General features: G+C 36.7%; 1 protein-coding gene across 3 annotated transcripts in view; it reads left to right on the top strand.

Annotated features, from left to right (window-relative positions):
• The window catches only part of LARP1B (La ribonucleoprotein 1B), a 128,325-nt gene that overhangs the window by 36,868 nt on the left and 67,589 nt on the right, over nt 1-23,868 (top strand). For all 3 annotated transcript variants that reach the window (XR_015553830.1, XM_087437628.1, XM_087437627.1), the window contains exon 11: nt 2,452-2,814. Coding sequence is in view for 2 of the 3 variants with exons in the window: in XM_087437628.1 (XP_087293754.1) it covers nt 2,452-2,814 (363 nt within the window). In the remaining variant the exon portion in view is untranslated. The remainder of the gene's footprint in view (nt 1-2,451; nt 2,815-23,868) is intronic.

The raw sequence follows: 23,868 nt of genomic DNA, 5'->3' as shown, positions 1-23,868 counted from the left end.
ACCTGCTGAGGTAGGTTAGTTATGGACAACATTGTCAACATACTTTTAAAAAAATGATCTTTTTAAAATATACATTCTAGAGTGGGTATAGAAACCTTGGTTAGAGAGCCTTTTTTCTTGGAAATCTGAAAGCATTTTTCCACTGTCATCTTGGTCAATTTTCCTCTTGTGGAATTCAGTCCCTTCAGATACTTTGTATCAAGTGATTTTTTTGTTGTTGTTGCTGAGGCTTTTAAGATTATTTCTTCATCTCCACTCTTGAAATTTCAGATGCTATATCTTGGAGTTGGGCTGTCTTTATTCCTTGTGTCCAGCATTCATGTCCTTTATTTTGGGGACACTAATGTTTCTTTTTTTTTCAACTTCTGGTATTCCTTTTTGTCTGATGTTGGACCTCCTGGATTTATCATCTGGCTACTGTGTTCTGGAGTTAGGGATTTATAAAAGGTTCTGTTGTGATATTTCCATCAATTTTTTTTTAAAGTCTTTCTGTTTTAGGGTGATGATCGTCCCTTAATATCTGGTGATCTTTGGTTGATGGTTCATATTAGTATTGGTAAATCGATGTGGATTTCTTTTGTGGCCTTGTAGATTTGCTCATCCAGAGGGCTGTTTTCCTCTGTGTGGTATGATTGTACACTTTTTATTAAGCGTAAAGGTCCTATGAACTTAGACTTCTAGACCTAGGCAGAGAACCAGGACCATGCTCGTTCTGTATTTCCAGTATTGTTAAATAAGGAGTACTTTTCCCTGGGAGGTAGAATTCCTTAGTGTATTTAATTCATTGGTAAAATTACCTTATCTTTTTCTCCCCCAGCTTTGATTTAACACTAGGATGTGTTCAACCTCTCTCCAGCTCCTAAAACATAAGCCCTCCCTTTGCAAATCTTTCACTTTGTCTGGAAAGCAATTCTTGGGCTTTTAGTTGGGAGAAGATTTTATAGCTTCATATTCTCAGATAAGGGGTGGGGTCGATTGTTCTAGCTGTGTCCTGAAGTTGGTTTTCCAAATATCTATTATGATTGCTATCATATAGTCCATTCCTGCTCTTTGTACCTACCATCTCAAAACTTTCCAGAACACCACTGGGACCAATGGTGTCTGCCTTCCCAGCAGCTTTCCTTTATATAGGTTCTAGGTTGATATTTCCTCTAGTCTTGTTTATTATCGATACAATCCCACTTGTTTTCTGCTTTCCAGAAAGGCATAAAAATTTGTGATCTTTTGATATTAATACTTGTTTTCACATTGACATAGATTTATTCTTTTCTTACTGCTTATCATTACTGCAAATAAGTATGTTCAGTCAAGTCATCTTCAACCCCAAATCTCTCAATTGTCTCTTCCTCACAGATTACAAAAAATTTTATGTTTGAAACAAATTTAAATATAACTGATGTAAAGTGAAAAGTAAAAGGCTCTGTCCAGGGTCTACCGTTATTAACAGCTTGTTATTTATTCTCAGACTGTTTTCATGTACTTGCAGATGTGAATAACAAAGTATATAGTTTTTGTTTTTAAATATATTCACAATATGTTAACTTACTTTTTTTTTTTTTTAGTAAAAACATCATGGACAACCTTCCATTTACTAGAATGTTAGCTTCATCAGGGCAGAGTTATTGTTTTATTTATTGCTGTATACTCTGCCTAGAACAGTGCTCGGCTCACAGTAAGGACCCAGATAATTACTGACTGACTAAATGAATGAATATAAATCTACATGAAAAGGAATTCTGAAAGAGATGGATTGTTTTACTCTAGGCGTAGGAGAGTTAGCATTTGTTGAAAGATAAGCATAGGTCAGAGGATGGCATGGGAAGATGACAGCGTTGAGAAATCTATTTCCTTGTGTTGAGAGTTTCAGAAATCTAGACTAGGTTAGATTTTAGATTTTCATGAAGGGTGGAGATTTAACAATTCGATAAGTGTTAGGGTGAATTTAACATGAAAACTGGGCCACATTGAATGGGGGTTGAGGATGGGGCAGAAGGATTAGCTAGGAAACTATAGTATTAATGTAATTGTGAGGTAAAAAGCGTTCAGACTAGGGAAGATCATTGAATCTGGAAGTCAGAAGATCTTGGTTCTTCTAGTCCTGATTAATTCTGAAATTGTGGGCAAGTAGCATCACATCCCTAGGCCTTTTTTTCCTCATCCGTAAAATGAGTTGGTATGCTATAATGCATGAGCTAAGGACCATTCTAACTCTAAAGGAGTGTTTAATATAATCCTCCTTTTACTCAGCTTTGTGTTTTTCTTTAGTCTTGAACTTAGTATTTGGCACTTACTTTATATTTATTGTGCCAGAATAACACTAGCTTGATTTTCTTGTACAATTTGGCTGCTAAACTGGTCATTGAGCATACAAGCTTGATATTACTTACTTGTAACATTGATTTTTAAAGTGATAGAAAAGTTTTTATACAAAATACCAATTTCTTCCTTTAGGAATCAGCATCTCTACGAGAAGAGGCAGCAAATCAACTGTATCCTCCAGATGAAGAAGAACAAGAAGAACTTGATTTTTTGTTTGATGAAGAGATGGAACAAATAGAAGGACGAAAAAACACATTTACTGATTGGTCTGATAATGATTCAGATTATGAAATTGATGACCAGGATTTAAACAAGATTTTGATTGTAACTCAGACACCACCTTACATGAGAAAACATCCTGGAGGAGATCGAACAGGCAACCACATGTCTCAGGCAAAAATTACATCTGAACTTGCTAAAGTTATCAATGATGGCTTATATTATTATGAACAGGATCTGTGGATGGAAGATGAAAACAAGCACACAGCCATAAAGGTAATTGTTTCTGGCCAACATCTTTCTGCTGATACTGTGTTTTGATTATATGTTGCTGTTTATATTTTCCTAAACTTGACGCTTTATTTTATGAAATTTTGATTATAAATAAATTATATTTAATTTGAAAAATTCTCAAAAATATATCTGGTAGTTACAAGCTGAGAAATAATTTTATTTTATTAAAATAACAGTGAAATGAATAATTACAAAAAAATATTAGCACTCACTGACTAAAACCCTTGCTTTTTTCAGGTGAAAATAATAAGGTGGCACTTTCTCATAAGAAGGAATAAAAACTGAAGTTATGGACAGGCTTAGTTTATATGCTCATTCCTTACCTCGCTATAATTACCTCAGCTGTATGAGGAGGGCTTTAGAAAGGGGTTACTGCTTTTGTTGCCCCCTTTCATTCTTCTCACTTTAGTCTATGGTGCATGCTCCATGGTAGTGGAACTGATTGTGGACAAGTATAGAAGATTAAACTGGCTGATTGTCTCTCTTTGTCCAGTCATTATTATGGTGCTAAGGATGCTGTTTGAAACCTTGTTCCAATTTTTTATCTTCTTGCATTTCACCCCATGTGCTGTTACCTATCTCAGTTATTACGGTAAAATATGAGAGTGCTAGAGTAGTCTACTGGCTATCTTCATTCCTCTGATAAGAATTTTAATGATACACGTAGGGGTTGAAAGGGATCTTTTTCTGCCATTAAATTGATTAGAAAACCTTCAAAAGTTAAATATTTGATTTGGGGATAGAATAATGAGGAAAAAGTTACGTAAATATAAAATGCCAGATAGGGAAGAGATGTTGGTCAGAAATACTTATAGTTACAGAAAGAAAAGCTGGCCAACTAGTGGTTGAATAGAGGGGACTGGCTGTCATATTGTCAACAAGAAGTGTGCTTTCCTTCTTGGCTCTTCATTTCTTTTCTTCCTGGAATTTCCATCACCCTCTTTCGCCCTCTTACCTTCTGTAGCCACTGCTTTTTTGGAGACCCTGCCTCAGGGTGTGGTAGCTTGTCAGTGACTTAGATCCTGAGCAGTTCTTTCTGTCCTACTGCTGTGAGAAAAGGAGTGTATTTTTATAAAGTTTCTTGATAGAAAGTCTTTCCTTGTATAAGCATTGTTATTTTATTTGTGATACTTAGATTCTATAAGTCATATCTAACTTAAATCCTTTTTGGACCAGAAAGAGATAGAAATAAATTCAATTAATAATAGATTAAAATTGCAGTCTCTGTGTTCCCTATCCCTCTCCTCTGCGTTGTTCTTCACCATCTTCCATTCTGTATATTGCACTTACTTCTTTTCTGTTTTGATCACATGGATGTAAGATCTATGAAAATAGGAATTTTTGTCTTATTTTGTACACTACTGTATCTCCAGTGCTAGAACAGTTCCTGGCACAAAGTAGTGCTCAATTCATATTTGTTAAAATGGATAAATGAATTATGAATTCAACATTATGAACTAACCAAAAGAAGCTAACCACTCTGTGTACTATTGGTTCTGTGGGAAAATGTTTTCAGAGTTCCAAATAATGAACTTTCAAGCCACCTTGAGAAACATATGCTATTTGTAGGTGATTATTTATTTGCTTTAACTGAAGGGTAGGCAACAATAATTAAAAGCCATGTATTGAGATAATTAAAAACCAGCATCTGCCTTATCCATTAAATATTAGGGGAAAGTAGTCTTGGCTATATGGCTCTAAGCATTATGGGTTTATTCATAAGTAAGTATGTCTCATTTTAGCCTGATCCCTATGTGTGTTCCTATCATCTAACTTATTCCCCTTGTTTCTTTTTTTTTTTTTAATTTTTTTTATTTATTTATTTTTCCCCCAAAGCCCCAGTAGATAGTTGTATGTCATAGCTGCACATCCTTCTAGTTGCTGTATGTGGGACTCGGCCTCAGCATGGCCGGAGCAGCGGTGCGTTGGTGCACGCCCGGGATCCGAACCGGGGCTGCCAGTAGCAGAGCGCGCGCACTTAACCGCTAAGCCACGGGGCTGGCCCGTCGCCTTGTTTCTAATTCTGTATTCAACATGTAATTTCTGGTTAGAATTGTTCTTTTCTTGTGGGTCCTCTTATAGGGAGAGAAATGAATCATTTAATATATGTTTAATTAAACTCCTGCTGGGTGCCAGACACTGTGCTAGGTCCTGGGCATGAAATGGGAAGATCACAGTAGGGTTTCTACATGCCTGTTTCTTGTAGATAATTGGGAGGACAGACATTAAAATAAACCCATAGTAAGTACTTAATCAGAAATTATGATAAATGTTCTAAAGGAAAAGAACAGGATGCTGTTGGATTGGGTTGTCAGGGAATGCCTGTGAGAAAGTCACAATTGTAGTGAGATCTGAAGTATGAGTAAGAATGAACCATGCAAAGAGCAGGTAAAGCATATTCTAGGAGTAGGGAACAGCAAGTGTCAAGGATCTGAGGTGGGAAAGAATTTGGTATATATGAGTAACTGAAAAGTCAATTTGCTTATAGTATTATATAAGAGGACAGTTTGGAGGTATAAGCAGGACTATGATCATACAGGGTTTTGTGGGCCATGTTAAATAGTTTGGAATTTATCTAAAGTTCAAATGCAGCACCTTGAAGGGTTTTACACAGACAACAGGACATGATCTAATTTTTATTTTTAAAAGATCACTCTGGTTACTAAGACAGAGAATGGATTAGATGGGGACAAGAGTGGCAGAAGAGATCCAACTGGGAGGCTATTAAAGTATTCTAAGAGTTGAATGTTGGTAATTTAAGGTATATTTGTGGTAGAGGAAATGCAGAAATGAGAAGATCCACATCTGAGCCCGAAGGAATGATCATTTAGAGGTTGTATAGGAAAGTGGTGCTGTGGAAGCAAAAAACTGGCTTCAAGAGGAGAGAATAATCAGATGTGTTAGAAACTGGACAGATTGAGTTAGATATAAATGAAAAGAATGTCAAATTGATACGGTAGTTTGGTGATTATTTCTGACTTTGCAAAAGGAGTTTTGCTGGATCCGGAAGCTATGTTGAACTGCACCAAAGAGTGAGTATAGACAGGCTTTCTGTTTCTGGTGTGGCCTTACTACTGAAGACAACTAAAATGGGCCATTAATAGATGACAAAACATCTACTTAAAATCCTTGAATACCTGCAAGGTAAGTTATTATCAAAATAAAACCATAAGGAAGGGGAGTAGTAACGCCAGTTTTACCCTGGAGACTATTTTGGAATTTGGGGGGTTTGAGAAGTTCAGCTTTGCAAAAGCCACCCAAAATATAGGAGTAAAAGACACAAACCTAGGGCCCATCCATGGTTGGGTATTCCAACAGGAGCCCTTTCCCCATTAAATTGGTACCCAAAAGAAATACACCCTCAGTGAAAGAGAACTTAACTTGCTTTCTCACCTCCTACTCTAGGAGACTACAAAGAATATTTCCCTAGTTGTGCTGAGCAGAATGAGGAAGAAAAAATTAGCTTAGAAGTTATAATCATGCAACCCAAATTCACTCTCTGGGTGACTAAAGTAACCATTAGTTGTAAATTTAAAGTGATTGTGGCCTGTTAACTTCCCAGACACCTAGCAGAAGCAAATCTAGCTCTTTTGTGAAGATATTCCTGTATCCTAGACTTCAAAGAATTTACTCAAATTATTTTATAAGGAAGGTGAGCAGCATACAAAGTTGATAATCAAATAAGGAAATAAGGTACCACATGTGAGAAAGAGCAAAAGCAACAGACAGCAGAACCATACCCTGAAATAATTTAGATAGTGGAGTTATTAAATAGAATATGGAATAACTATGCTTACTATGTTTAAAGAAATAAAAATATGTGCAGAGAAGAAGAAATTCTCAAGAATAACCTTCCTTGAACTTCTGGAAGTAAAAGCAGTTAAGGTTGAAATTAAGAACTCATTCAGTTGAAGGGAGGCAGATTAAATAAAATTAGAGAATCAGTGAACTGGAAGACAGTTTATAAGAAACTATTCAGGGGCCGGCCCCGTGGCTTAGCGGTTAAGTGCGTGCGCTCCGTTACTGGTGGCCCGGTTTCGGATCCCGGACACACACCGACGCACTGCTTGTCCGGCCATGCTGAAGCCACGTCCCACATACAGCAACTAGAAGGATGTGCAGCTATGACATACAACTATCTACTGGGGTCTTGGGGAGAAAAAGGGAAAAAAAAGGAGGAGGATTGGCGATAGATGTTAGCTCAGGGCTGATCTTCCTCACAAAAAAACAAAGAAAGAAACTATTCAGAAATCAGCAGAGAGAGGCAAAGAGATAGAATATAGGAAAGAGGATATAGAATGATATTCTAGACAGTCTTTGTATTATTTGGTACATTTCAAATCAAGTTGTGTAATTTAATGTTTAGTGGATTTTATTATAATGCCTTTTATTTCTGAAAAAAGAAAAGTAAAAAGCAAGCAAGACCTGTGGAATATAGAGTGATAAACATGGTCTAAGATGGACATTTAATTAGAGTTCCAGAAGGAAAGGAGAGAGAAAATGGGGCAGAGTCAGTATTTTAAGAGGTAATAGCTAGGATCTCTTCTGAACTGAGGGAGAAGTACCAGAGTAGAGCAGCCAGGGTAAAAAGGCAGATTACTTTCAAAGAAAGAAGAGTGACTGGACAGCTAACTGACAGCTGACTTCCCACGAGTAACAATTGAATGCAACAGATAATGGAATGAGAGTGTTAATATACCAAGAGAAAATAACTATTAACCTACAATTATATGCCTTCCAAAAATATCTTTCAAGTAAGAGGGTGAAATACAATGAGAGAAATTGCAACCGGCAGAGCCTCATCAAAGGAAATTCCAAAGGTAGAATAAAAGTGATTCCAGATGCCAAAGATACAGAAAGGACTGCAGAGCAAAGCAAGTGATAAATATGTGAATAAATCTAAATAAATATTAGCTGTATAAAGCAATAACTGTGTCTTACAGATTTAATATAACATTAACACAAACTGGGATAGAACAATAAATGAATGGTATTTAAAGGTAGTTTTGTGCTTGGAAAGAAGCTATTGATTAATTTTAGTTTTTAAAGTTTTTATATTGCAGTTTGAAGGATAAGCATTTAAAAATAAAATTGGAATAACTTTGAAAGTAGGAGAAAGGGAAAATGTGAAATAAGACAAGAAAAAAGGGAAAGGGAGCTTCCAGCACGAACATCAGGTGGTGGATTTAAACCCAAATATTTAAGTAGCTAAAATGAATAAATATTGTGAGTGTGTGTAAATACAACCAGTTATGTTATTTATATGTAACACACCAAAAAGATAAGGAGGCAAAAAAATTGAAAGGAAAAGATTGGAAAAATATGTACCATAAAGTAGTAACAAACCAGAATCAATCAACAGATTTAATGTAATCCCTATCAGTATCCTAACTGACTTCTTTGCAGAAATTGACAAGCTGACCTGAAATTCTTATAGAAATTCAAGGAACCTAGAATAGCCAAAACAATCTTGAGAAAGAACACCGTTGAAGGATTTATACACAGTCCTTACATTAAGACACTATTGGTACTAATATAAGGATAGACATACAGATCAATGAAAACGAATTGACAGTCCAGAAAAAAACCTGTGTCTGTGGTCAACTGACTTTTGGCAAAAGTATATAAACCATTCAATAGGGAAAGAATAGTCTTTTCAACAAGTGGTCTCTGGGCATGTGGATATCCACATGCAAAAGAATAAGTTAGATGCCACCCTAACTCACCATGTACAAAAATTAACTCAAAATGAATTAAACACCTAAATATAAGAAAAGACTATAAAACTCTTGCAAGAAAACAGTAGAAAATCTGTATGACGTTGTATTTGACAGTGGTTTTTTTATATAATACCAGTAGCATAAACAACAAAGGAAAAAAAATAGATAAATTCATATCAAAAAATGTTATATATTTTACTAAAAGGTACAGTGAAGAAAGTGAAAGTACAATTAAAAACCCACAATACCATTTACATTAGCACCCTCAAAAATGAAATACTGAGGTATAAATCTAAGAAAATATGTATAGGATCTATGTGAGGAATATTATAACTCTAATGAAAGAAATCTAAGAAGAACAAAATAAATGAGAGAGAGTCCATATTCATGGACAGGAAGACTCAATATTGTCAGTTCTGCCCAACTTGATCTATAGATTTAGTGCAATTCCAATCAAGATTTCAGGAATTTGTGCATATCGACAAATTCCTTCTAAAGTTTATATGAAGAGGCAAAAGACCCAGAATAGCCAATACAATATTGAAAGAGAAGAACAGAGGACTGATACTGCACAACTTCAAGAGTTGCTATAAAGCTACAGTGATCAATCAAGACAGTAGTATTGGTGAAGGAGCAGGCAAATAGATCAATAGCGAAAGAGAGCCCAGAAGTAGGCCTCCAAAAACGTAGTAAACTGATCTTGGACAAAGGAGCAAAGGCAATACAATGGAGAAAATATAGTCTTTTCAATGAATGGTGGTGGAACAACTGGACATCCATGTGCAAAAAAATGAATCTAGACACACCTTATATTTTTCACAAAAATTAACTCAAAATGGATCACAGATCCAAGTGTAAAACACAAAACTACACTCCTAGAAGATAGCATAGGAGAAAATCTAGATGATCCTGGGTTGTGATGACTTTTTAGATATGACACTAATAGCACAATCCATGAAGGAAAAAATTGATAAGTTGGATTTCATTAAAATGAAAAACTTCTGCAAATGACACCATCGAGAATGAGAAGACAAGCCACAGATTGGCAGAAAATATTAGCAAAAGACACATCTGATAAAGGACTATTATCCAAATTATACAAAGAACTCTTGAAACTCAACAATATGAAAACAACCCCATTAAAAAATGGACCAAAGACCTGAACAGACACCTCAGCAAAGGTGTCTGTTCAGCAAAGAAGATACATAGATGGCAGAAAGTATACGAAAAGATACGCTATATCATATGTCATCAGGGAAACGCAAATTAAAACAATGAGATACCACTACGCACCTATTAGAATGGCCAAAATCCAGAACACTGACAAAACCAGTTGCTGACAAAGATATGGAATAACGTGAACTTGCATTCATTGGTGGTGGGAATGCAGAATGGTACAACCACTTCGGAAGACAGTTTGTCAGTTTCTTACAAAACTAAACATACTCTTACCATACAATCTAGCAGTCGCCCTCCTTGGTGCTTACCCAAAGGAGCTGAAAACTTATGTCCACACAAAAACCTGCACGTGAATGTTTACAGCAGCTTTATTCATAATTGCCAAAACTTGGAAGCAACTAAGATGTCCTTTGGTAGGTGAATGGATAAATAAACTGATATGTCCAGATAATGGAATATTACGCAGTGCTGAAAAGAAACAAGCTATCAAACCATGAAAAGACATGAAGGAACCTTGAATGCATGTTACTAGGTGAAAAAATCCAATCTGAAAAGGCTACATACTGTATGATTCCAACTGTTCGACATTCTGGAAAAGGAAAACTATGGAGAAGTAAAAAGATCAGTGATTGCCAGGGCTTAGGGGGAGGGAGGGATGAATAGGCAGAACAGAGGATTTTTAGGGCAGTGAAACTATTCTGTATGATAGTATAATGGTGGATACATGTCATTATACATATATCAGAACACTTGAGATGTGCAATACCAAGAGTGAGACCTATGTAAACTATAGAGATTTGGTGATAATGATGTGTCAATGTAGGTTCATCAGTTGTAACAAATGTTAACACTTGGTTCAGGATGTTGATAATGAGGAGGCTGTGTGTGTGGGAGGGCATAGGGTTTATGGGGAACTCTCTGTACTTTTCACGTAGTTTTGCCATGAAGGTAAAACTGCTCCAAAAAGTAGTCTACTGTCAAAAAACAAGTTAGGAGAAAATATTTACAACTTATATATTTAATAAAGGACTTGTATTTATAATGTATAAAGAACTCTTACAACTCAATAATAAAAAGATAAATAATCCAATTATAAAATGAGCAAAGAATCTGAATAGACATTTCTCCAAAGAAGATATACAAATGGCTAATAAGCCCATGGAAAGTTGGTTGACATCATTAGCCACCAGGGAAATGAAAAATCAAAATTACGATGAGATACCACCTCATACTTAGAATGTCTATAATCAAAAAGGTATACTCACAATTATTGGTGATGATGGGGAGAAATAGGAATCCTCATAGACTACTCGTGAGAATGTAAAATGGTCCAAGTGCTTTGGAAAGCAGTCTGGCAGTTCTCAAAAGATTAAACAGAGAGTTATCATATGACCCAGGAATTCCACTCTTAGGTGTATACACAAGAGAAATGACGAATTATGTCCACACAAAAACTTGTACACAAATGTTCATTGCAGCATTATGAAAGTAGAAAGAACTCAGATGTTCATCAACTGATGAATGGATAAATAAAAGTTGGTATAACCGTATGATGGAGTATTATTTGGCAATAGAAAGAAATGAATTTACTGATACATGCTACAACATGAGAACATTGTGCTAAGTAAAAGAAGCCAGTAGTAAAGTACCACATATTGAATGATTCTGTTTATATGAAATGTCCAGAACAGACATAAATTAGACTGGTGGTTGCCTAGGGTGGGGGTTGGGAGGAAATAGGGAGTGACTGCTAGTGGATGCTGGGTTTCTCTTTGGAGTGGTGAAAATGTAGTATTGATTGTGACGATGGTTGCAAAACTGTATACTGAAAACAATTGAATTGTACACTGAGGTGGATTGTACCATATACGATTTATATCTTAATTAACCTGCTTTTAAAAAATAACAAGTAAAAGGAAAGACATCCTGTGTACGTGGATTGAAAGTCAGTACTACCCAATGTGATCGTCTACAGATTCAGTGTAATCCCTATTAAATTCCATTGGCATTTTTCGCAGAAATAGGAAAACCAATACTAAAATCCATGTGGAATCTCATGGGACCTTGAAGAGCCAAAACAATCTTTAAAAAGAAGAATTAAGTTGGAAATCTCACACTTTCTGATTTCAAAACATATTACAAAACTATAGTAATCAAAACAGTGTAGTAGTGGCATAAAGACAGACATATACAAATGGAATAGATTAGAGAGCCAGAAATAAACCCTTGAGTTGACTGTACAGTCAGGTGATTTTCAGCGTGGGTGCCGAGACCACTCATTGGGGAAAGGACAATCTCGTCAACAAATGGTGTTGGGGACACTGGATATTCACATGAAAAAGAATAAAAGTTGGACCGTTAACACCATATGTAAAAAAATTTAATTAAAGGTTAAATACTTGAGCCAGCCCTGATGGCCTAGTGGTTAAAGTTCAGCGCTTTCACCACTTCAGCGGCCTGGGTTCATTTCCCAGTCACAGAACCACACCACCCGTCTGTCAGTTGCCATGCCATGGTGGTGGATCACATAGAAGAACTAGACTTACAACTAGGATATACAACCATGCACGGGGGCTTTGGTGAGGGAAAAAAAAAAAAAGGAATATTGGCAACAGATGTTAGCTCAGGGCGAATCTTTCCCTGCAAACAAACAAAAGATTAAAGACTTAAACCTGAAACCTAAAACTGTAAAACTCCTAGAAGAAAACATAGGGGTGAAGCTTCATGATGTTTGATTTGGCAATGATTTCTTGGATGTGACACCAAAAGCATAGGTAATAAACAAAAATGGACAAATTGAAATTCATGAAAATTTATTAACAAGCAATCAACAGAGTGCAAAGGCAACCTACAGAATAGGAGAAAATATTTGCATATCATATCTGATAAGGGGTTAATATTCTCAAATATATAAAGAAATCCAACAACTCAGCAGCAGAAAACCTCAGTTTAAAAAATGAGCAAAGGACTCTAATAGACATTTCTCCAAAGATGTAATCAAATGGCTAATAAGCACATGAAAAAATGCTCAACATCACTCATTAGAGAAATGCAAATCAAAATCACAATGAGATATCACCTCACACTCATTAGGATGGCTATTTTCAAAATGAAAATCAAACCCCAGAAAATAACAGTTGTTGGAGAGGATGTGGAGAAATTGGAACCCTTGTGCATTGTTGGTGGGAACATAAAATGGTATAGCTGCTATAGGAAGCAGTATGGCAGTTCCTGAAAAACCTAGAGTCCATCATGAGATGAATGAAGAAACAAAATGTGGCATCAGGAATATTGTTCAGCTTTAAAAAGGAAGGAAATCTGTGACATGCTACATCAATGGTCTTGGAGGATGTCTTAAATAAGCAAGTCACAAAGACATACTGTATGATTCCACTTATATGAGGTACTAAAATAGTCAAATTCATAGAAACAAAGTAGAACGGTGGTTGCTGGGGGGCAGGGGGAAATGGGGAGTTTAATGGTTATAGAGTTTCAGTTTTGCTAAGTGAAAAAATTATGGATATCTGTTTCACAACATTGTGAATATATTTTACAGTATGGAACTGTACACTTAAAGGTGAAGATGGTAAATTTTAAGTAATTTTTAACCCCAGTTAAAAATTATAAAAGGAAACCCAGCTACTTATCAAATAAAAAGTAACTAATAGAAGCTGTTGTACATATAATAATATCAGACAGAATAGATTTACAAAGTGGAGTTGAAGACAAAAAGAATTACTAGTGCTAAGGAGTGTCCTCTTGTGATGATTAAAAGTGAAGAGATCCATCAGAAATGTATAACTTAAAAGTTAATGTACTTAATATAAAATCTTCAAATATATGAAGCAAAAATTGATAGAACAAATCCACAGTCATAGTGAGTGATTTAATTTACCCCCTAAGTAAATAAGGAATAAAAACAATAAAAATAATTTGAGTAACAACTCTGTGCCTAACAACTGCAGCGTATGTTCTTTTTGATCATATCTGTAGTAGTTTGACCTACAGTGGTTTGTAAGCAAATTTCAAAGCATTGATATTACATAAAACACATTGTTAGTGGAATTAAGTTAGTGTTTAATGATAATAAAAGTTAAAAAGCAAAATAATAGGCTTTTCTCCCTATCCACAATACCAATGATAGGAATGGCTCAGATGGAGATTTACCAAGCCAACAATGTTTTTAAAATAAATAAGGGTAAAAAAAAGACAAAATAATAAAACACTGTATGTTTTATAACAAAGACATATTTTAAATAACTCACCAAAGAAGAAATCATAGTGGAAATTAGAAAATCTAAGTGGCATGAAAACTGATTTTAAGAGGTGCACCTAAAGAGAGAGGCTTAAATATTAGAGAAAATGCTTGAAATTAATAAGCCAATCATCCATGTTTATTTGCTGTATACAGTTTCCCCCCCAGATCTCAAAGGCTTAAAGTAAGAATTTCTCACATTGCTTGACAGTGGCTGTGGGTTGGCTGTTGCAGCTCTATGTGTGTTTGGTTCTGTTCTGTCTTCTCGTTTTTGAGATTTATGCTGCAAGAGCAGCCCCTATACAGCACTTGCTCATTCATTCACATAGCAGAGAGGATGAACAAAAGGCCGAGCTAAACTTTGTATTCAAAGTTGCTGCTTAGATGTGCTTTACGTACATTTGCTCACCGTCCGTTGGCTAAAGCAAATCACGTGGCTAAGCCTATGGGCTGGAGATGTATAGTCTCAAAAGGCATGAAAAGTAATTACAGTGGGTGGATATGCTAATCCCTCAATCCAGGGAATGCAGGCTGTGAACAGTAATAGAATCTGCTATAGCTTTCAAGAAAGCTATAAGTCAGAAATCTCTCAAGAAGTTAGAAAAAGAATTAGCAAAATAAACCCCCATAAATGTATATGGAAGGAAATTATAGCAGAATTTAATTAATTAGATCTAATACAATACAGGGTTAATCATACTAACACTTAGTTCTTTGAAAAGACTAACTGGGGCTGGCCCTGTGGCTTAGCGGTTAAGTGTGTGCGCTCCGCTACTGGCGGCCCGGGTTCGGATCCCGGGCGCGCACTGTTGCACTGCTTCTCCAGCCATGCTGAGGCCATGTCCCACATACAGCAACTAGAAGGATGTGCAGCTATGACATACAACTATCTACTGGGGCTTTGGGGGAAAAAATGAATAAATAAAATTATTAAAAAAAAAAAAAAGAAAAGACTAACCATATGAGGACAAAAAAAAGGAAAATATGTATTTTAGCTGTAATGAAAAGGGGATGTAATTACTGATCATGGAGAAATTTAAAAAGGTATTTTAGACCAATAGTTTGAACATTTAGATAAGGAAAGCTTTCTAGAAAAATATTTAAGTTAGCAAAGCTGACTGGAAAAGAAAATAAGTTGCTAGAAACCGTTTTTTAAAAATCTTCCAAGTTGAAGGTAATTTGGCTTTATTAGCAAGTTCTTCTAAGATTGGAATAATTCCAGCCATACAAAAATATTTCCAGTGAATAGAGCTAATAGTAAGTACTTAAATATTTGTTGAATGAGTGGGGAAAAAAGAGGATATACTTCACTCATTTTATAAGAAGAGCATAACCTTGATCCTGATACCTGAAGAGAAGGTGAATGAGAAATTCATGAGAATATGAATGAGAATCAAGCAGTACGGGTAATCTAGGTTTAAATATTCTAAACAATCTTTTAGCAAAACATATCTAGCACTGTTTTTTTAAAAATAGGATAACCAACTTTTCATTTGAATAATGCAAGTTATTAATACATTAGAAATGTTAGTCAATGCAAGTCTCATGAACAGATTGAAGAAAGATTGTGATCACTTTAATAAATGCAGAAAATGCATTTGATAAAGTCAACATACATACATGAGATTTTTTTAGCAAAATAGAAATAAAAGGGAATATCTTTAGCCTCATAAAGAGTTTCTGCCAAATCCTCTACAAACAGATCGTTCTGAATGGTGAAATGTTGAAGCTAATCTCCTGTAATTAGAATAAGACAAAGATGTTCACTGAAATCTATCAAATACATTGGATGTCTTTGTTAGAATAGTAAGGCAAAAAAAAAAAAAAAAAGGCTGGAAAGGAAGAAGTAAAAACTTATGATTATGTCAATAGAAAATCCAAAAGTATCTTATGGGTAAGTGATTAAAATTAGTGCTTAATAAGTTTTCTAGGTAATTATTTTAGAATGCAGAGAATTTCTACATAGCGGCAGTTAGTTGGAAATAGTAACTTTTAAGATTTCATTTTCTAATAGTGTAAAACAATCATGAAGAATCTATGTATTTTCCATGGCTGCCATAACAAATTACCACAAATTTGGCAGCTTAAAACATCATGAATTTATTATTTAATTTTGTAGATCAGAAGTCCAGGTGAGCTCAGTTGGTTTTTCTACTTCGGTTCTACAAGACTGAAATCCAAGTGTTCCTGCCTGGGCTCTTATCTGTAGGTTTTATGTGAGAATCACTTCCAGGTTCATTCAGATTGTTTGCAGGATTCAGTTCTTTGTGGCCACGGGTAGAGTTGAGGTCCTTCATTTCCTTTTTGTCTGTCTGGAGCCTCTCAGCTCCTTTAGGCCACCTGCATTCTTGGTCAAATTGCACTGTCAGTCTAAATCACCAACAGCTGGTGGAGTCCTGCCTTGCATCTCTCTTTTTCTTCTGCTGCATCTCCTGCCTGTGGTTGGAGAAAGTTCTCTGCACAATCCAGAATAGGCTACCTACCTTAAGGTCACTTATTAGAAATCTTAGTGACATCTGCAAAGTCCTTTTTGCCATGTATTTAACATAATCACATTTTATAGCGATTGGGATCTAGATATCTTTGAGGGACCCTTCTGCCTACCATAGGGTAGATCTTTAAAAGGATGCACCAGACTTTTAAGGAGAATATTATAATAATTGAAAGGTGTTAGTGAAGACATAAATAAAGAGAAATACCAAAGTTCATGTTTGAAAGATCCAGTGTGGTAAAGAGGGTAATTTTCCCCAAACTGATTCAAAAGTCAAATTCCACAAACTATTTCAACAGATTTTTTTTTTTAGGAATTTGATAAGCTGATTCTAAAATTTATATGGAAATATAAGAGACAAGAAACTCATCACACTCCTAAAGGCAGGGCAACTTGTTTTAGCAGATTGAAGGTATAAGACCGTGGAAATGGAATAGGAAGTCCAGAAGCAGTTGCATGCGTATATGCATGCTTGGTAAGTGACAGGTGGGGTTAACAAAGCAAAGCAAAGATCTGATTTTTAATACATGATGCTGGAAAGTTGTGTGGAGAAAAAAGTGAAATTATAGACCTCTGCCTTATGGTGTCATTCAGATATATTCCAGTGAAGGGCAAAAGCATAAAGCTGTTAAGGGATAACAGTACAACATCTTCATGATCTCAGAGTAGGGAAAAGTTTCTTTTTTTGGGGGGGGAGGAAGATCAGCCCTGAGCTAACATCCATGCTAATCCTCCTCTTTTTGCTGACGAAGACCGGCTCTGGCCTAACATCTATTGCCAATCCTCCTTCTTTCCCCCCACCCAAAGCCCCAGTAGATAGTTGTATGTCATAGTTGCACATCCTTATAGTTGCTGTATGTGGGATGCGGCCTCAGCATGGCCAGAGAAGCGGTGCGTAGGTGCGCACCCGGGATCCGAACCCGGACCGCCAGTAGCAGAGCACGCGCACTTAACCGCTAAGCCACGAGGCCGGCCCGGAAGTGTTTCTTAAGTGGACATGAAAAGCACAATCTTAAAGGACAAGATGAAACAATTCACCACAAAGAATTTTTCATTAAACATCAAAAAGAGTGCATGTGTAGTCCACAAAGTGAAGAAAAGGTGGTTTCCTTTCAAGATTTGATAGGTATTGTAAAACAAATGTATAAAGAAGTACAAATCAATAAAAGATTCAGTAGAAAACTCATTATAAGACATGAACAAGCATTTCACAAGAGAGGAAGTCCAAATGATTGAAATCATTAAAGGTGTTCAACATTATTAATCAAGAAGATGCAAATGAAAATTTCAGTGAAATATTTCATAAAACCCACATTCATGACGTTAAAACATCAGAAGTGGTTGGGAGTATTTGGAACATGAATTCATTAATCTGTGGGAATAAAAAAATGTAAAACCATCCCCTATGCTCACCATCTCTACTCAGGAATATGCTCTAGAGTTACATTTTTCAAATACGGTGGCCATTAATCATGTATGATTATTGAGTCCTCAAAAAGTGGCTAGTCCAAAATGAGATGTGCTTTAAATGAACAATATTGGATTTTGAAGACTTGGTAAGAAAAAACAGTGTAAAATATCTCATTGATTTTTATAATTATTACATATTGAAATTATAATTGATTAAATAAAATATTAAAATTTCAACATTTTTTTAACCTTTTTAATCTAGCTACTGGAAAATTTAAAGTTACTTTTGGTTTTCATTATAATTATATTGGACAGCACTGCCTACAGGAACTTAGAAGTGTTTATCAGGAATACTGTATAACAGTATAGCAGAATTGTTCATTATATTCACAAATTAGAAATAACCAAAATGTCCATCAGCAATTAACTGGATATGATATAGTAAACAATGTGATACTATATAGTAGTGGAAATGAATGACAGTTATACACATCTTTATCAATGAATCTAGAAAACAATGCTGAGTGCAAGAAGTTAAGTAAGGTTACATACGGAGTATGATTCCATAAAGCTCAAGAGCAGATCAAATCAAACCTATTTTTCATAAACGTAGACATACATAGAAGGTAATATAAAGAAAAGCCAGGAATAATTATCACATAAGTCAGGATTTGGGTTGTTTTGTGGGGGAAGAGAGCAGGATACCCAGGTGTTCTAATATACTAACAGTGTTGTGTTTCTAGTAGTTGTTGAGTGTTAGTTTTCTGAATAAGTTGCACATGTATGTTTAATACATTCTTCTGTATGGTATATTTCATAAAAATACTAAAAACAGGCTAGCACGAATGGGGACGTGTGGGACAAGAACAGGCAGGCCAAAGCTGACTTATTCACTTCTTGGAGCTGCAGCATTGTTGCTCCTCGGGCTAAAATCAAGGTAGGTTGAGCCTGGCTTTGTTTTTTGCATCCAGCTATTCGTCTTCCTCTCCAGTGGTCTTCTTGGGGTGGTGGTGTAAACCTGTACAGTGTTGAAGGCTTTATTAATAGAGGAAATACAGATAGGACTTCCATCCCAGAGATATGCTGGTGGACGTCTGCGTCTTGTCTTTCACATTGCTGGCTGGCCTCTGGGCTCGTGAGGCTTAGGAATTGCTCAGTCTACTGTCTCTCATGATACCTCTCCCTAATTAGAAATCTTTAATTTGAATCTGCAGAACAAGGGAGATAAACTGTTACAACCACTACCTCAGCCATTGTTTCCTCTGTCCAGGTTGCTTATGTGGAAACCCAAATGCTCTCATGCCTTTGTTTCCAGCATTTCAGGAAGTATCTCCAAATTGGAAGCTTCTGAATCACATCGGTCAGTCAGTTAATCTCATCTTTAGGCTCATAGCATTTGCTATTGTGTAGGATGCCAGCTTTGTCCATTACTTCTGGGAGTATTATATGAAGTTATCACTAGTGGTCTCAGTGTCAATTTCCAGAGTTCTCCTTGGATTTGCTGACTGTGTTGCATGAGAGAACATTTCCAATTGCTAGATGATCCAGACATCAACAGACACATTGTTGAGAGGGTACACTGGAGGTGGGCCCTCTTCTGCCTTGACCCAAACAGTGTTCGGTGATTTATGGAGCACTTGAGCCTTGGGAGACCTGATGGCTGTTATTCACTCTGACTTAGCTGACTACTTCACTGTCTCCTGCTGCATTCCCCTTACAAATGCGGGCAGGCCTTTGTCTATATTTGTTGCAGATGGTGAGAGGAACTTTAATTGTGGTCAAGTCTTTGGTATAGCTGGAAATGGTGTACAAATTTATCAGGAAATGCCACATCTGGCAGATAGAGACAATGGCATATTGACTTGGCAAGAGGAGAGTCACCTAAATTTGCCCTCACCACCACCACTTGAACTGTTCCTCTAGAGAAGAACACCAAGTTGAGAACCTCTCTGGCAAAGCTGGGACCTGTTGCTAACCAGGAGTCAACTCGTGTGCAAGTTCTACTGAGCATAATTCTGGACCAAAAACTAACTTCTCTGAACCTCAGATGGGGATCGGGGATCATTCTTGTCTTCTCTACCTCATAGACTGTAAAGACTTTTGAAAACTGTAAAAGACTGGGCATGTGTGAGAAAGAACAAAGGCCATATGGTTATGTGTGTCCAGGAATAATGAATGATACAAATGGAGGGGAGACCAGGAATTCAAAGAATGCAGAAGCTTCAGGCTTTACATAGAAATTGTGACATCAAACTGCAGTCTGTAGAGTTCTTCTGGGGTATCCCAGTGTCAGACATTTCCATCCTTGGTCCTTTTATGTTGTGTGCATTTTAAAATGCAAAATCCTAATTTTTCCTCCTAATACTTTACTCTGAAAGACTTCCTCAGATCACTTTTATTTCATAGGCAACATAAGGCCCCAAATCAATTGTAGTCGCTTTCTCTTTAAAAATGGTTTTGATTTGATTTCTTCCTGCTGGAGAGACAAGTGAATCAGGAAGCCTGATTTCAGGTTTTGCCTTGCCATTTAAATTCCAGCCATAATCCCTGCACAAGTCATTTCCTTTTTTTAAAGCACATACTTCAAATATGGTAGCTTGTAATAAATTAACTCTTTGCTAGGGATTCATTCATTAACATATATTTGAGTGCTTGCCATGTGCCAGACAATGCTGGAAGCTGGAATGTGATAGTGAACAAGACGGACTATTGAAAATGCAATCTCCAAGTAATTCATAATGGTGATATTGGTGGGAGTAGGGTGGGTGGATGGAGATAATTAAACCGGAAAATCTAGGCAATTAGATAACTACTGTAATTGACCATTGAATTTAGTTATGAGCCTCTTCATAAATAGGAAAGAAGAAACTGGCTGAGTTACCTCAGTGGAGCAATTGGGAGAAAAGTCTGAATGAAGAAATGACAAGTGGAAATATGAGTGTAATTCATTTAAATGTATATGAGTATTGAATAATATAATATGAATATTGAAGCTTGGTATAAAGTATTGGAGAAATGGCAGTACCTGAAGGGAGATAAAGAATCAAGGTTTGTGTGTGTTTCTGTTGTTAAAAGATAAACTGAGACATTAAAATTTTAGGAATTTATTTGAGCAAAAATTGATTCTAATTGGGCAGCGTCAAACCAGAAGTGGTTAGGAGCACTTTATCGGTGGGAGCTGGGGAAAAACTTTTATAGAGAAAAGGTGGAAGCAAAGTAAGGAAGTTATTGATTGACTATAGCTTAAATCCTAGTTGGCTGTTTGTGATTGGTTGTCCTTAGGTTTTGCTTTCATAGCCTTGAGGTATTTACAAGTGTAGATTTTGCTTTGCTTACATAGGTGCCACAGCATTAGAGCCACCTCAGTCTAATGGCTTCATTGTTTAATTAACTTAACAGTGTATAAATATATTTTTAAAGATGGGAATGTACTGGAACATTTTACGTGGGGATGGAAATGGTCCAGTGGAAAGGGAGAATTGAAGATGCAGAAGGGATAGAAAATGGAGCTAAGTTCTTGAGAATATGAGACTGGATAGGATTCAGAGCATGTGGAGCAGGGTTTGTCAACCTCAGCACTGTTGACATTTTGAACCAGATAATTCTTTTGTGGAGGTTGTCTTGTACGATATAGGATGGTTAGCATTGTCCTTGGCCTCTACCCACTGATGCCAGTAACACCCCACCCCCCATGACATCCCCATGACAATAGAAATGTGCCTTGACCAGAGTTGTGTGGGCAAAATCACCCCTAGTTGAGAACCATTGATATAGAGGTATTGGCCTTTCAAAGTGACCCTTTACCTGGAAGGAAGGGTTCTTTACCTGGAGGAAAGAGGTAGAACATGGGTGTGGGTGGTTTTGTAGATTTGGTGGTGAAAATATGAGGAAATTTCTTCTCATGATTTAACCTTTCTCAGTGAGATACGGATCAAGGTTATGGGGCTGGTGAAAGGGTCAAGAGTGACAAAGATAAATTGTTTTTGTAGAATCAGAAACTAAGGTTCTTAGAAAAATCAGAGATTCCTGGTGAGCAGTGGGAGACTAGATGCTATTTCTTTTGGAGAAATTTTACGAGAGAGGCTTTAGACCAAAGAGACCAGACAGAGGAAAATGGAGGATGGTGCCAAGATTATTATTGACTTATTTCGAAAACTAATGGATAAAATCCTTTCTAGGGGCCGGCCCTGTGGCGTAGCGGTTAAGTGCGGGCGCTCCACTGCTGGCTGCCCGGATTCGGATCCTGGGTGCACACCGATGCACTGCTTGTCAGGCCATGTTGTGGCGGCGTCCCATATAAAGTGGAGGAAGATGGGCACAGATGTTAGCCCAGGGCCAGTCTTCCTCAGCAAAAAGAGGAGGATTGGCATGGATGTTAGCTCAGGGCTGAGCTTCCTCACAAAAAAAAAAAAAAAAAAAAAAAAAAATCCTATCTAGATCTTACTTGGTCTTGAGCATTTGAAGCTGTTGACTTCTTGAAACTTCTTGGCTTTCTTATTATACCACATTCTTTTGCTTTTCCTCCTCCTTCTGTAGCCGTTCTTTTTCAGTTAGATTTACATGTTTATGTTCTGTTTGTTCCTTAAATGCCAGTGATTCCTAGGCTTATGACTTAAGACCTCTGTCTTACTCTCACTGCTCTCCCTAGGCAATCTTTCTACTCAGGGTTTCATTCACCATATGTTGTTTTAATTCAAACTCTTTTCTGTCTGGACTAGATTTTGATGCTGAATTTCAGATACAATGTATCTAGCTGCCTCCTAGGACATTTCATCATATTTGTCTCAGTCCTTTAAAAATCAGCATGCCCCAAACTGAATTTATTATTTCTTGATTCAAAACCCCCTTCTCTAGCTCCTTTTCTTCCCCAAACAAAACAAAACACCCCAGTTGGTCTATGATTCCTATCTTGGTAATTGGCTCTATGATCCATGAGCATTGGCAAGCGTGTATCCTTTTTGCCTCACACGAGTCAGTAAGTCTCGTTTGTATTACTCTTATATTTCGTGAATTCTTCCATATCTCTCTATTTCCACTTTTCCAGCCTTATCTCAGTGCTCCTCTCTCTGTGCACTGAAGTACTTGAAGTTTCCCGAAGATACTCTGCTCATCTCTAAGCTTTTGTACACGTTTCTCCAAAGCCTTGAAATGCTCTTGCCCCATCACCTTTGCTAGACAGACTCCTGTTCAAATTCCAAACTTGGTTAGACATCACCTTCTTTGAGCATCATTTCCTGGTCTCCACTTCCTGCTGTCTCCACAGCACCTTATGTAAACCTCTATTGTAGCAGAATACAAGTGAAGGAGCTTGACTGAAGTGTTCTGCTTGTGATTATATGTTCCCAGATGGCCCTCCTATGGAAAATAACTAAAAATCTTAGATTAAATTATTGAAAAAAAATTTAAAAATAAGTCATTCCACAGATTGACTGAGAACCCAGAGAAAGAAACTGAGCTCAGAGGGCATGTACTAAATAAGGTGAACTCAGTTTTGAAATTCACAGCCTCATGAACATGGTGCAGGAGATAAACTCTAGGATCCACCCAAGTTAGGAAGTAAGATAAAAGACTGGGCTACATCTTCAGTGTAAGAGTGAACTAGAAATCAACTTACCACTCAATTGAGGGGCGAAGAGAAGAAACTATAAGAAAAATTGCGTATCTGGGTCATGCTGAATGGAGGCAGGTGGGAAGTGCTCTGAGAAGTAACCATATGATGGTCAAGCATTTATGGGTTTGCAGCTCAAATTCATAATACATTTCAGTAGTTTTTTAAAAAGATAAAACTAACAATGTAAAGTAGTTCTGGACTGTTAATAATCACAGGTGCCTGGCGTAAGCAAACTCATCCTCTTTGGAGGAACTTACTTCAGGGGTTGGCAAGCTCTTCTGCACAGGACTGGATAGTAATTATTTTCAGCTCCGCGGGCCACTTAGGGTGTCTAGCATGTTCGTTGATTTTTTAAAAATATAATCCTTGG

The sequence above is a fragment of the Ceratotherium simum genome, chromosome 12, assembly GCF_057802395.1.
Source record: "Ceratotherium simum simum isolate JZ-2026a chromosome 12, ASM5780239v1, whole genome shotgun sequence".
In the NCBI taxonomy this organism is placed as follows: Eukaryota; Metazoa; Chordata; class Mammalia; order Perissodactyla; family Rhinocerotidae; genus Ceratotherium; species Ceratotherium simum.
Note: the sequence above shows the minus strand (reverse complement) of the source record. Positions and strands in the feature narration are given on the sequence as shown.